This window comes from Anneissia japonica, unplaced genomic scaffold (assembly GCF_011630105.1).
Source record: "Anneissia japonica isolate Jap-2015-1 unplaced genomic scaffold, ASM1163010v1 scaffold496_len188431_cov159, whole genome shotgun sequence".
NCBI classification, from domain to species: domain Eukaryota; kingdom Metazoa; phylum Echinodermata; class Crinoidea; order Comatulida; family Comatulidae; genus Anneissia; species Anneissia japonica.
Genome location: NW_022710991.1, coordinates 20,795 through 35,465, shown reverse-complemented (window position 1 = coordinate 35,465; position 14,671 = coordinate 20,795). Strand labels below are relative to the sequence as shown.

General features: G+C 35.2%; 1 protein-coding gene across 2 annotated transcripts in view; it reads right to left on the bottom strand.

The window, feature by feature from the left end:
* The window catches only part of LOC117107207 (phosphatidylinositol-glycan biosynthesis class F protein-like), a 50,061-nt gene that overhangs the window by 17,089 nt on the left and 18,301 nt on the right, over positions 1 to 14,671 (bottom strand). The window contains exons 2-5 of one of the 2 annotated variants that reach the window (XM_033248814.1): positions 10,680 to 10,795; positions 9,198 to 9,311; positions 7,777 to 7,885; positions 7,196 to 7,330 (exon numbers count right to left, since the gene is read on the bottom strand). In XM_033248814.1, coding sequence (XP_033104705.1) covers positions 7,205 to 7,330; positions 7,777 to 7,885; positions 9,198 to 9,311; positions 10,680 to 10,795 — 465 coding nt within the window. In that variant the 3' untranslated portion in view covers positions 7,196 to 7,204. Of the gene's footprint in view, positions 1 to 7,144; positions 7,331 to 7,776; positions 7,886 to 9,197; positions 9,312 to 10,679; positions 10,796 to 14,671 lie in introns of those variants that run through there. The other variant, XM_033248813.1, reaches the window with a different exon arrangement.

Sequence of the window (14,671 nt, the reverse complement as noted above, 5' to 3'; positions counted from 1 at the left end):
ATAGTCTATTTTTTGTCTTCATTTGTAATTTTTAAACTAATTTTTATTTTTATATTACAAAAAAGTATTATATTAATGAAGTAATAAATTCTATTCAAAATAATTAGGTCGCGGCTATGTTACACCACTTTACAATGCATTTGAATATGGGCTTTTCACAGTGATGGTTAATATGTATTTTCAACAAAAATTGTCATTGATGATTAATGCCAGAATGATTAATTCCTTATAAAGATATTGTAATATCAATACTAATTGTTTTTGAATGGTGTAAGAAGTGTCAGTCTGATTTTTGTTAACTAGTCTGTTCAAACCTTTTATTGTACTTCTCTTCTTACAGGAAATACCGACATGTTGGATATCGATGGCTTTCATTTGGTAGGTGTTTAATAGGCTAAAGAAATCTGACAGAAGGGTCATCCCATCTTGCACTGTGTGGGCGATTAGGGACAAGTTCCCAGAAGCTTTGAAGACTGCCCTGGGTTTTTTGATGCTATAGAAGATGATGAAATAAACTTTGTGTTGGAAGAATTATTTATAAATTGTTATGGAAGATACCTGATAAGTCCATCCTCATTAATGCAACAGATCTTATGTAATAGATTCATTCTTGACAATTCATGTGACAACTGTGCTCTGTTTTTTTGACAATCTCATCATTTATGAAAGGACATTTTGTCAGCATAGGCCTAGAGCTTTTGTATATCTGGACCAGTCAATTGTGTGTAACCTTCCAGACCTAGTCTGTAATTGAAATTGTTGTTATTGATGCGGATAAGCCAGCAAAGTTGATTTCAAGAACATTTTGTTGTTAAGTACAGTACAATGTTTTTTGTATCTTCCATACTCTCATTTCATATTTTAAAATTTTAAGCAAATACAGTATATAAATGTAACTTGTTCTTCCCTATTCTTTACATTGGTATAAACTACAGTAACTATAAATCCATATATATTCAATATTTTGATAATAAATAGTGTGTAAAATGCAGTGATATATATTGTAATACCTGACTGCTTCAATGTTGCTTTATTCTGTGTACAGTAAAACAATTCTATATTAACTGTGAGAAAATATACTTGTAATAAATTATTTGACATGTACAAGGATGATAAATTGTGTTTCAAAATATTTATTTAGTAACACCAGTAGTCTTGAATTTACTGTATGTACAACAATAACTAAGTGAAGCACCAAAAATATGGATATTGAATATCATCATGAAAGAAGAAATCTTGGCTATGGTAAATAATACAAGACAATCAGACATGATAAATAGAGCAGTGCAATTAAACTTGCCTAAGACGACTAATAATACATGCCGAATTGTTGTGTTTTCCATTACCGTAAGTGCAAGTCAAATTTTAGGGTCGAACAATTTCTCAATGGCATTTTGGATATGACATAGGCAAGTTCAACTATATATTTTAAAATACTAAACAAAAAATGGTGTGCAGCAAAAAAATTGAAGCTTTCTCTTAAATTCCAATACCAAATTGATCAGCATGCAGACATAGGCATAAGTCCAGGCATTAAAAAATAAGCAGTTTCATAGAATAACTTTACACAAGACTGTACAATTAAAGCCATGCATTAAAATAGTTGTTCCTGTATACTGTATATTGAGCCACATTTTCATACTGTACTATCAACTTCGCACATTACATATTTCAAAATTAATCCTCACAATTTGTTTTCTAAATCTGGGTCACATATTTGCTTCAAAAGGATTACTATTGAATGGGATTATACCGTTTTGGTGGTGGACGACGATAGTTGCTTGTACTGTACCGGGTTGCACAGACACGAAGGGACCCTTAGGGGCAAAGAAAGTCATTGATCGAGTTCCTAGTCCACATTTCAAGCGCCCTGAGCATCTTACATTAGATGGATTTGTGCGCTATATAAAACTACACTATATTTTTAATAATAAAGATATTTTGCAAATGAAACAGGTACAGTAAAACTGGTACAGTATTTATTGTATTGTGTGTAGCTTTCATTACAAGTTTCAGCAAACAACCAGAGTGTTTCTTGCTAACGTCTTGGGTGCTTGTATGCTTTGTACCACCTTCTTTCGTAGATGCCAATGTTGGGTGGTTGTACTCATGGTAAATGTTGTGGTATGTTTGTCTCATCATGGCGACTGGCAAATACCTATGTGGCCAGGGTGTTATTTTTCGGCATATCACATATCTTGTCCTACAAAAAAATATATATACTGTTATATATTTTATTTGAATTCCACATTTCAACAACAGCTGAAAGTTAGGTTTGGAGTAACACATGCACCATGTTATTATTTAATGGGGCGTTATTGTTGTGTAGCCTAGCTTCTAGGCCTAAAGTATATCAATAATAATCTTATTGTTACAGGAATTGGTGTTGGCTCTGATGATATACTGTAGTGTTATAGCACATCACCTTTATTTTAAGACAGTGCAGTTTTTAGACATTTAGGCCTAGGCCTAGACAGTTTTTCATAGGACCAGGCCTATAACTATAGGCCTTATAGTATTATTAGTAGGCCTACTAGGGGCCTGGCCTATTATGAAAAAAAATTAATTAATGTGACAAAGTCGCCATGGCATGACAATTCTAGGCTAGTAGTAGAAACCTACTAACTTTACCGTCAGCTGGATAAGGCTGCGTGCGAACTCACCTGCTGCGGGACTGGAGCAGTGTCCTGGTCAGGAGTGCGCTACTGCTGCTGGGTAGACACTGACTGTGCTAATCCTAGGCATAGGCCTAATTATAAACAAACAAGTCATCGGCCTGATATACGTTTATTAATTCAATTGAATTATTCCTCCATGATTGAATTGACGTTGACTAAACCCGTCTCTCTGTAACTGCGTACGTAAACGATCACAAAACTCACGACTTCACACTACTGTTATGTATTGTCTAGGCTAGTTGCTCGATCGTCGGGACGATTTTTCGATCAGCTGCTCGCCAAAATTGACAGACTGGTCTTGAATATTAATGAGTTGGTTAGAAAATGCTACCAAGCTACTGAAAAAAGTGATCAGCCTCGTTTTCAACTGATTTTCCCGTCTCATCACATCATGTTTTGTTTCTCTAATTATCGTTACATCTCAACATTTTGAATTTTTTAAGTTTTTAATTCCCAAACTCAGGAAAGGTTAAATAAACAATATATGGCCACTTGTCTCATCCCCACACTTCCCCTTTAAGGATGAGGATTTGAAAATAAATTAGATGGTTACATTGCATACTGTTTTTTTCTTGCTTTATTTAAAATGTTTTGGTTTTTGGAAGCTGATTTCAACATTAGAAAGCATAGCCTACATGAAGTCATATTATAGTAACTCGATGCCTATCAATAAAGTAATAAAAACTCGCCATAATTCATCAAATATCTGTGGACCCCCACCGGGGGCCCTGGACGGTCCCCACTGGCCCCAACCAAGTGAGACTCGATTCGCTCTTGTCCAACTGGTTGATGGTTATACATCACATAAGCCAACAGCATTTATTCCTATCGACAACCATCCATTTGATATGGTATTAGTGAATAATGCAATTCCAGGACATTCAATAGTCCAGTTTGCTAACCGCAAGCGAGTTTGTGTACTGTATGTTGCAAGCGTGATGGAAGGGTGACTTGAGGAGAAAAAAGAGTCCAAACAATTTTTCCAAACAGATGATAGCCCACATCATGAGTTGTGTCCACCAGGTGAAGAGTCGTGGTGTTTTTTTCAGGCTGCAATAGCACGAGGGGAAATTCCATCTTCCCCCAGATCCCACAAACCTATCTCTAAAGAAATTGCAGATGCTCTAAAGCAAGATTTTGAGAGATTGACAGTTCCAGTTACACTAGAGAAGTGTTGCAGAAATATAACACAAAACGCGAACGAGAGTTTCAATGGCCTTGTATGGCATAAATGCCCAAAGACAATCTTTGTATCTAGGAACACTGTCCTTACTGCTGTATGTATGGCTGTACAGAGCTTCAACAGAGGAGCTGTTGGAGTTCTGCATATAATGCATGAACTCCGTCTCAGCCACAACGCTGTAGCTTTAGATCATACCATTGCAAAAGATAAGCAACGCTTATCAAATGCCTCTAAGGGCGTAATTGAATTTGTCAAAGCGCAACAGAAAAGCAAAGAAAGTATCAAATGCAGCAAATGATCAGCGCTTTATTGATCAATACGGACCAGTAATTGACGAACTATTGGATTAGGAACTGTAAACACATCGAAAATAGATAACAATAAGACACTTGGACTTTGAATTCAAATATCTCATTTCGCAATATTTTTTAACTTTCTCAAGTTCACTGAAAATTTACCGAATTGAATAAAATTTTCACACAGTATTCTTTAGATGTATAAAATCATAGTGACATGGCCTTTATTTTTAAATATGGCTCAACTTTTTAAATTTTTGAGAAAAAAAAACATGTTTTTTGGCAAAAAAAAATATTCGGTTTCAATAAAATTCATATGTATTATTTAAAAAAATGTATTTATGTGTAATTATCTCTAGTCACATGTAACAGGTGCTTGAAGGCCCTGTCCTGAACTTTCAAATCACCTCATGAACTCACCAAGGTTGAATACCTGAACTTGGTCAGTTTTCCCATATCAGTTACTCTCAGATGGACATTAACATTCCAGTCCATGTCCCACCTCTTTACTGTAATTAATGGCTCGTACTTAACCTAGATTAGTTACCCTGGTATCGTAGATATTAGGGAATATTCTGAGAGGATAGGGAGAATGAGCTGAGATTTATACCCGATTCACACGTACAAAAATCTTACCAAATGTAACAAAATGTAACCAAAAGTAACATTTTACGGCACGTGTGAAAGTACCTCCGTGTAATATCCTTGTAACTATTACTAGTATTACAAGAGTTGACAGAAACATTGGAAGCTATGCCTAGTTTAGTAGTAGTAGTACAGCAGTTGTTAAGGGTATTGATTGCTTCGAATGTTTACTGTGATGGTGAGTTCAACAGTCCATCTGTGACAGGGGTTCTCAAAGGCCTTAGGCTAGACCAATACCTCCTTGGGCTAGACCTATCTCAATAGGGGAAAAAATGGTTCATTGAATAAACACTGAATAAATTTTACACAACCTTGGCATTACCTTACAGACGCGTGTGAATGCTTTTTATCTCGGTAGGAATAACTCGGGAGATCGCTCGGTTACAATTTGTTACTTTTTGTTAAATTTAACTTCACGTGTGAATCGGGTATTAGATGAGAGCAGATGCACTCGAGCTCGAAGCATAAAAGAGGGAATTTTATATAGAGGCACAGACAGCAGAGTATATGTGAATAAAATCTGGCCATACAGACACACAATATATATGCTTGTCAAGATATTTCTTGTATCGTAATCGTCTCTACACCCTCTCATCAAGTCACACACCAATCAGCGTGACACTATGATTCTACATCATCACACTATGTATATAAAGTGAAATTATGTGAAACAATAAACAGATGGAGGAGTTAGAGCATCAAATCTTCACCCTACTTTTTCCAGCCAAATTGGCCATAATAATGCTACTGTAATTAGGTGAACTTTGACCCAAGTTTTATATTTTAGGAAATGATTAACCCTACCTTATATTCTCACCAAGTTTGGAATTTGTAGAGTTAATAATAACAAAATTTTGAATTTTGGGTAGAAGCTTCCCTTAAGAAACAGCAAGTTTTCAAAGACCACGGGATGGGAAACAAGAATTTATTGTTATTTGATATGAAACGTGTTAAAATAACAACTACAGGAGCAAAAGACAGATTTAAAGTGCTTTTAAAGGCACATAAGCAGGAAGAGATGTAAAGTGGGAGGCGATAGTTCAACGAACGAACAATAATAAAAGGTGTTAAAATAACAACAAAAGGGGCAAAAGATAGATTCAAAGTGCTTTTAAAGGTTCATGAGTAGAGAGAGATGTATGTACTCAAATAGTCTGTTGCAATAATGAAAACGACGTGGTCATTTTCATTTACATAAAGTTGCAAAATCACCCTATTACCGAGTACCCTGATAGAAGTATAAAACTCTAGATCTCTACTAGAGAAAAGATGAAGAAATGCTTCAATCTGGATACTCAAGACTATGAGTTTAACATAGGCTGTTAAGTGGCGCAGTTATCGATGTTCCAAGAACTGTTGTCATAAATTCATCTACACCTTTGATCCACATGATCATAACATTGGTTAGTTTGATGAATTATAAGTATATACTGGTGTTATTATATTCAATGACATTTAAAATGCATAAACAAACATAATATGAAATATTTGATAGCCTAGCAATGCACCACATATGTTCACCTTAACACTGGTTGCAGGAGTGTGTGGATACATTCAGTTTATTGTGTGTGCATTTTATTTACAATCGTTTTAGCTCTAAGCTTCTAAAAAAGTGAGTGTGTGTAATTATTTTGCTCTATTATTATTATTATTATTAACATCCAGGATTTTTAAAATATTGCAAGTACAGCCATCTATTTCCTAATGTTGAGATTGGTGAGTTTTCATAAAGATAAAATATTTACTAAAAATGATTATTCATGTGTATTTCACACCTTTTTGTATAACTTTTATTCCAAAACCCTTCCCCCCACCCACCACACCCAAAAAAAAAAGCTTAACATTTTCACTAAAATAATAATTGTAATTGGAAATGTCTGGGTGGTTATGATTTTAATTTATGCTTGTACACATTATTTTTTATTAATAAATTAATTGTATACATCTATGTCATGGTTTGTGTTATCTACCCCTTAGTAAAAAATTATGTATCCAAATTTGGTAAGACTTTCTACACCTTGTTATGCAAACGTACCACCAAGCAAAAGTAATCATTTAATATTGTTAGCACACCATTGCCATATAAAACTGAAATTTCAGATAATTTTTTTTCTCACCTTCTTACAGAAAGTTATAAATATGATGTTTCCATACAAGATTTAAAAAGCTTTACCACATTTGTAATAGGTGTGTGTATTCATTAAAAGTTACAGTAGAACCACTATCAAGTGGACACCTTTCAGAACAAAAAACTCTCCCCTTAGTAGTGGTGCATCCTGAATAGCGGTTAGTCATAGTGCGATATACTTTCCCTCATTTAATGGCTGAAAAATTGTCCCCAATATTACGGGTGTCCCAAAGGATGGGGTTCTACTGTATTTAAATAGCTGCACCTTAGAATCCTAGAACAGTTTTGACTTTCCTCGTCTAAATTGTTGAAGAACATTGAAGCCAGCGTGGGCGGTACAGAGAAGGAGCCCTGTTCCATGTCCAATCACCACCCCAATTGAGCAAGATATAGGCCATACCTGTTACAAAACAAAATTATAAAAGTAATATGTTACGACAAATTTCAGGTCAAGTGAGAAATCAGTTGAGGATGTAGCATTTTTTAGCATACATTTAACATTTCAGTTCATATTCATTGTTGGGAAATGGAAGGTAGGTTTGACCTTGGAACAAGAGCAACGTTATTTGTTGTTGCAGGGAACCTTACTGGGTATAGTCTTCAGAGTGGGTGGTTATGTTTAGCAATTAAAGAGAGGTGGTACCAACAAATATTAACTGCTAGCAGGGTCTCCTTATCACACGTCGGAAGGGCCTCGCTGGTGCCTCCACTGGTCCCAAAGGGGAGGGTTATACATGAGAGTTTGGTAGTGTAGCTTATACCTGTATCGTTATGTTAGAGACGTACAATATTAGAATTTAGTATTTCAACCCTACCTGTACTTACAAGTAGCTGGTCAAAACTTACCTGCCATGGCCTATCCCAGTCAAGTGGTATTGGTACGGCTCCTACCCATGCTCCTAATAAACTGCAACATGCTACAGTCATAACATAGCTTTCAACTCCAGGCAAACAACTGAAAGAATTTAATATTTATTCTCAGTTTTTTTCCCACATCACATTCGCCACTTACAAGATGGAAAGTTACTTTATAAACCCTATATAGGCTTTGGGACAGGGTTTGAACGCAGGACCATACAGTAGCATTAGAAATCAAGCATCTTTATTAACCGAGCTACAGCTCCACTCAAATTTTCTGCTTTCTTACATTCTTTTAGTGGAAGTGGAAAGGCTGACAAGGCAATGACTAGAGAAAAAAATAAAACATAACCCTAAGTGAAGGCAAATGCATTCTCAATACCAATTTTAGATAACATGAGTCTCTGATAAAGACAGTTTAACCAATTATCCAAAATGAAGAACATTCACTGAAAGAAATTTACTATACTGTAGAATAATTTACTCAATTTCACCCTAAAAACAATGGTTAGAGGCCCATCAAAATTAAGATACACCTTGAAATGAAAATTTCTATGAACCTGGCAACTACCACTGGGGGACATCCAGAAGCATTTCGCTTTGTTACAAATATTTACACAGCTTTTTTTTCTGTTGGAGCTTTAGTCTTTGAAAAAAAATACCAAAACAAAAAAATAAGAAAATAGGGACACATAAAACCAGCATTGTTCTTGGTTGTTTTGGTACTGCTGCTCTGTTGGATGTCTCCCTGTGAAAAAAGTTTATGAGTCTTCAGACATTGGTGGTGCTGTTTCAAGATATTCCCGATAAAATGTTGTATAAACTTTTTATCGTAGTGATTCACATTATAAAAGGGTGAATTTGAAACACAATATTACCCAAATAATATTACATTCTTTTTATGTGGCTTACAAGGAGAACAATAATAAGATGGAGTATAGCAAAATTTAGTTTCCGCTGAAAAGAATGTTTTTTATTAGCTCCAATGAGGAGCTCTAGGAATACCCGGCTGATAGATTAACAGACCTTTTTGTGCTGCTTGCTTAATAGATCTATTGTAATATATCTTTTTTGTATGGGCGGCCGTTTGGGCCAATTATTTTTATAATTATTATTAGCTCCGATTAAAAGCTCTAGAAACACTTGGCTGATTGCTTAATACATCTTTTTAGCTCCTATGAACAGCTCTAGTATACCAGCTTCTTGATTGATTATTTTTTATAATAGATCTTTTTGTATGGGCGGGCGTTAGGGCCAATATTCTCTACTGCCTCTATTATACTGCCCTCATTGGAGCTTCCAAGTTTACGAGACCTTGTTTAATAGTATATATTAATATTTCTGATACATAGCATTAACCAAGTATGCCCTCCATAATGGAAAAGCCTGATACTAACTTGCCTACTTACCATCCTGAAATGAACCGATTCCAGGCTTCATAGTCAAGTTCATTCACCAATAAACAAGGTAATGAAACCAGGGTTGAAACTAGCACCGAGAATAGAAAAGTTTCTTCAAAATTTCTGCAGCAAAAATAATACATTTTCAATAAAATATCTTTTCCTTTTCTAACACTGGATGAAGGACATTTTTACATAAGGGCCAATACTCTTGATTGTGTTCATTAAGATGGCCTACATACATCGCTTTTTTAGGGTTCTATTACAGTACAACCATAACACTAATTATTATTCTATAATTAATCATTATTAAAGCCACGCTTCGGAGGATAAAAATTGTTGTAGAACTGAGTTTTCTAATACACAAAAAACATATTTGACGAAAAACTCGGAAGCGGTTTAATGAAATACAGATTTTTGAATGTTTAGAAACTGGGAGGAAAAGCAGAAAAAAGAGTGGTTACGTCCCCTTTTCCCCAGTTTAAATTTATTTAAAAATCTATCTCATTAACAGCTTCTGAGCTTTTCGTCAAAAATGCTTCTTGTGTCTTAGTAAAATCAGTTGTACAAAATATAAAAAATTTAATTTTCCTCCTGAGCCTGGACTTAAATACTAATAAGTTCTAAATTAGCCAAGCTAAGTACAATGTAATGAACATAACAAAATTGTACAGGTCACACTGTGGGGTTGATTATGGCACATATTTAACCAAGCATAACTTATTTCATGTTATTAAACTGATTTGGGTTTAGATGCATCAATCAAGTTTCCAACAGAGGAATAAAATATTGATTTTTGCTCCAGAAAACCACTGTTGGGCTATAGCACATTACCTTTTAAAAAGGAAAAGTCTGTCAAAAGTTGTTTTTTTCTAGGCCTGATCATCATTAATCATATTGTAGGATAAATACAATCACTCTTAAGCCACAATCGCACTGGACTTTTTTTGGTAAAACTAACCAACACGTTGGCTAGTTTTACCATAATTAGTCCAGTGCGAACAGCACAGGAAGTTTACCTGACAGGAAACTTACCCAAGCCGCGCGGTTAATTTAACCGAGTCCCGCTTGCCCAGGAAAACTGACCAGGCTAGTTTTACCTAGCAGGAAAGTCCAATGCGAACAGCGCGAGTCGGGTAAACTTCCTCAGGCTGTCAGGCAATTACGCATGAGCTGTGACCTGGAATAAAACCCTTGCTGGTGTTCTTTTTCTCCCCAAATCGCGATCAAACCGTGCGTTTCAGCATGCGTCCAATTTCGCTTCCTTTTTGCTGCATTGTTTTCTGCTGTAGATTTTCTTTTTGTTCCTTTTGCTACCGCATCCATTGTTGATACCCAAAAGCGAGCCTAGCCTGTCGAAATGCCGTACGCGCGCTTTCGTTAATTGTTTTGCCACACATACCGGAAGTGAACGTCACGATTTAGCGCCCCCAATAGTTGAATCTGTACGAATGGTTAGTTAAAAAAATAGCTATTTGTTGAAATACTCACTCAAATATGTAAGCACCAAACAAAATTGAAATGACATGGAACGCAATACAACTGGCAGCATAAAGAAGAAATAACAGAATTAGATTCCTCAACTCCATCAAAAGGGACTTTCTAGCCTAGTAAAGTAAGAAATAAATATTTTTACAGTATTCATAAGAGACAATCAAATTTTTACCAAAATATTGTAAGCATTTTGTAATTTCAACTGTGCATTGGCATGGCAATTTAAGTCTTACTTACAAAATTTGAGAAACCTGATCAAATCTCCCTCTTCCCACCCCCCCACTCCCCCAAAAAACATTTAAAAATAAGACCCCTCGGTGATGGCTCTTAAGCTAGCAAGGCTAAAATTAGCCTAAGCTGGTTGGGGGCACACATTTCAGTATTAATATTATCTAATCATGCATTTACGGTAACCACAATTTAACTATCCTAGGTAGTGTCTGTTGCTTTAAAGTAGGCCAAACCAAGAACACTCGTACAATTTAACAACTTGTATTGAGATTTTTTTTAATGATATACCTGCTTTTAATCAGTTGTTATTCAATGAAGGGCGTTCATGTTGGGGCGTTTACAGATAAAAATCCTTGATTGTACAGCGATACTTGGTAATTAGGCTTGTTTCAAAATCTCAAAAATTATACAGTCAACTCTCCCAATACCGACCACCCAGAAAACCGGATTTCACGCAAAACCGGTCGTTTTTTAATAGGTTTCACAAGTGATTTTTTTCTTATGTCTAGATATGTCTAATTCTATTTTATTCATAAAGAGACAAAAAAAAAAGAAATAAAATACTTTTTATTTGAAGCAAATCGGCTGAATACTTTTCATTTTATGAACAATTTTGTATTTTACTGAGATGAGGGACTTTTGCGTAATTTCTTATAATATCAATTTTCTTATACTTTGACACATCACATAAACTAAATAAATGAGAATTTGTACTACAAATTGGGTTAAATGTGTTATATTTTATATTTATTGTCACATATCATTCACACACCCGTTAAATATCAACCATTTTGAAAAATTACCATCTTGAAAATCACATTATGTACAACTATACAGACAGCATTGGCGTCAAAATAAGCGTTTCAGCCATGTTTGTGACCCACGTACACCAAAAGTAACAAGTTACACACTGTTTCTTCTGTATTTTCTTCAAGCACTAGTTACAGGCATTACAGTTAATTTTTTTCAGTTAGCACAGACTCTTAAATTTTGAGGTATGGGGAAATGAAAATACAAAAATGAGCAAAAATGACCATTGTCCCAACATCCAAAATTGAAATTTTCTCACTTATTTAAATTTTGGTGCATTATTACCTTTATGAACAATAATGAACATTATTATCATCATTTAAATGAAAATCAAGAATACCAACATCTTATCTCACCTAATCCCCTACCACTCCATTTTTCAATACAGTACTTAATTCGCCATAGCTTAACGGTCGTTCCATTATAATAAAACGGGTACCCTACCTTTTGAGTAGTTAATAATACATCGTCTAAGGCCTAGGCTAAATACACATTGTTCGAGTTAATTAATTCATTAAACTGTTAATCAAACAACTTAGCCTAGATACTGCTTTATATACTGGTGATTTAAATAGTTATTACCTGGAATTGAGCCTTAGAATTGCACCTACTAACACTAGATCGCTCCCGCGATCACATGGCTCACTGGCGGCGAGCTGTGTCGCAGCTGATGCCTCACCACTCAGGTCATGAACTTCCTGCTTGTTAAATCACGTTTGCGCACTTCCCGAGAGGGGTTATATTTTCGATTTATGTATTAAATTGATGTTTATAAAATTACCTATACTAGGATGTAAAAATCTTTTATTAATTTTGATTATAACTGTTTAAAATTTAGACGTAAACTTTAGAAACGCATTTTATACCGATTTCTAGCCCAGTACGAACAAAGATTTTTATACGGTTTTGAAGATTACAACAACAGCTATCAAATGACGTCAGTTTTGTACATGAACTCTTGACCGGGAAAGCCGCTGGCGTGTTTAAAATAACTAGGCCCTCTGAAAATCCCTGCAGCGATGGGCCGACGCAAAAAGTGTGCCGTGCTTCGGCGGTCGTAAGGAATGAATGGTACGTGATACAAGTAAAATAACAACATTAAATGAGAAAGGAGACATTTATCTTTCTTTTGATATAAATTTTATTGAAAACAGTTAAGAATAATGGTAAGAAAAATAAAATTGAAAAAGAGCAATTTTCAATAATATAACCTCATTTCCAACAGTAAGCACTCGGCTGTTGTCATACCTATTTTTAAAGTCCCAAAATCATTCCTATTCTTACTGTATTAAAATACTTTCTGAAAACCGGATCTCCCAATTCCGAATTCCGGCCAAATTCTTAAGTCCGGAACCATAAAATTACCTTCTGAAAACCGGACGGCCAGTTTGAAACGATGATTTATTGACGAAATATGTTAAATAAATCATCGCGAGACACATCGACTGACTCCAAATAACAACTATCAATCACAGAACAACACCACGTGTACGATCGTTAGTGTTGATCGTGTGACACGCCGATAGCGCATTAATTAATTAATTGCAATAAGCCTACATTTCATTTGTTTAATATACTGATAAAAAAAAAGTTCATGAGTGTGTTTTCTTTATTAAGGAACGTATCCTTTTCTCACATTTTGCATTCATTCTCACGCAAGGCAAACCAAGCGGTCGCAACATACAGCTATCGATTTCATAAAAACAATTGCGCATTTTGACTGTCACCTCTGACTGTTTACTATTGGCTGACGCAGTTTAGGGGGCGCTGCATAAGTTAGCACCTATTTTTAGCATTCAGTGACCCACTAAGGATATGCCAGCGGCATCGAAAACCAATCAAGCATGCAACCACGTTGAAGCGAAGCAGATTATGGCGATCGAACAAAAAATAACACTGACACTTATTATAAATTACGACATTAAGTTGATTTGTGTAAATTTTTATTGATAATAGACTTCGACACAAAAAAAATAGGTACGTACAACATACAGTACAGACAGGAAATATCGCTTCGTATCTGCGCGTAACCTCTCGTAGCCTGCTCGTAGGTACCGTTTGGAACGTAGCTACGAACCACTACGAAGGTCATTGTTATTTTAATTAGCTTTGCAATGATCGTAGGCTGGATCGTCGAGCTGATAATCATTAGGCTGGATCGTCGGGCTGATAATCAATGCGTAAACAATATTGAAATATAGTTTACCAGCTTTCAACACGTAAGCAATGTTGCAATTTACTAAATAAACAATGTTAGAACTTTATTGTTTTGTTATATCCTACCTTATTATTAAATCGATCATGTTTTAAAACTGTGTTTAGTTCGCTAGCTGGGTGGGTAACCTAGAAGTGGGCATTCAGTATGTCATTTAGGCTTACGTACGGCCTACATTTTCCCCTATAGAGGAGGAGAGCAGACAGTAGTTATACTGGTTAACTTTCCAATTCGGAGAATTTTGATCTGATATTATTCTTCTGGTAGTAGGAATTTTCTTCTTTTAAATAATACTGATGACAAATCATGTACAAATTATTACGATTTCTACAGATCACGTTGTTTATTGTTTGTAATTTGAAGCAGAACAACCTGCAAAGCGATCCAATACTAAATGGAAGTATAGAAATCACTACCTTGCCGAATTAAGGCTAGTCATGCTAGACCGTATTTACTCCGTTTTTTACTCACTGTTGCTCNNNNTACAAAATATTATTTGATGAACAATCTTTTCACATGTGTGTATTGCCATTGAGGACATCGTTTTTTGACATTTTAAATGAGGTAAAATAATTGTAAATGAAAAATAAGCTAGGCCTAGGCTAATTAAAAAAAAAAAATAATACAGAAGTACAAACAAGTCTGTCGTGGACAGCGAGTGGAAGAGGAGACTCCCATGAAGTCAAGTGTACGTTTTTCTTATTGAAAAACAGTTCCATACTTTAAATTATCG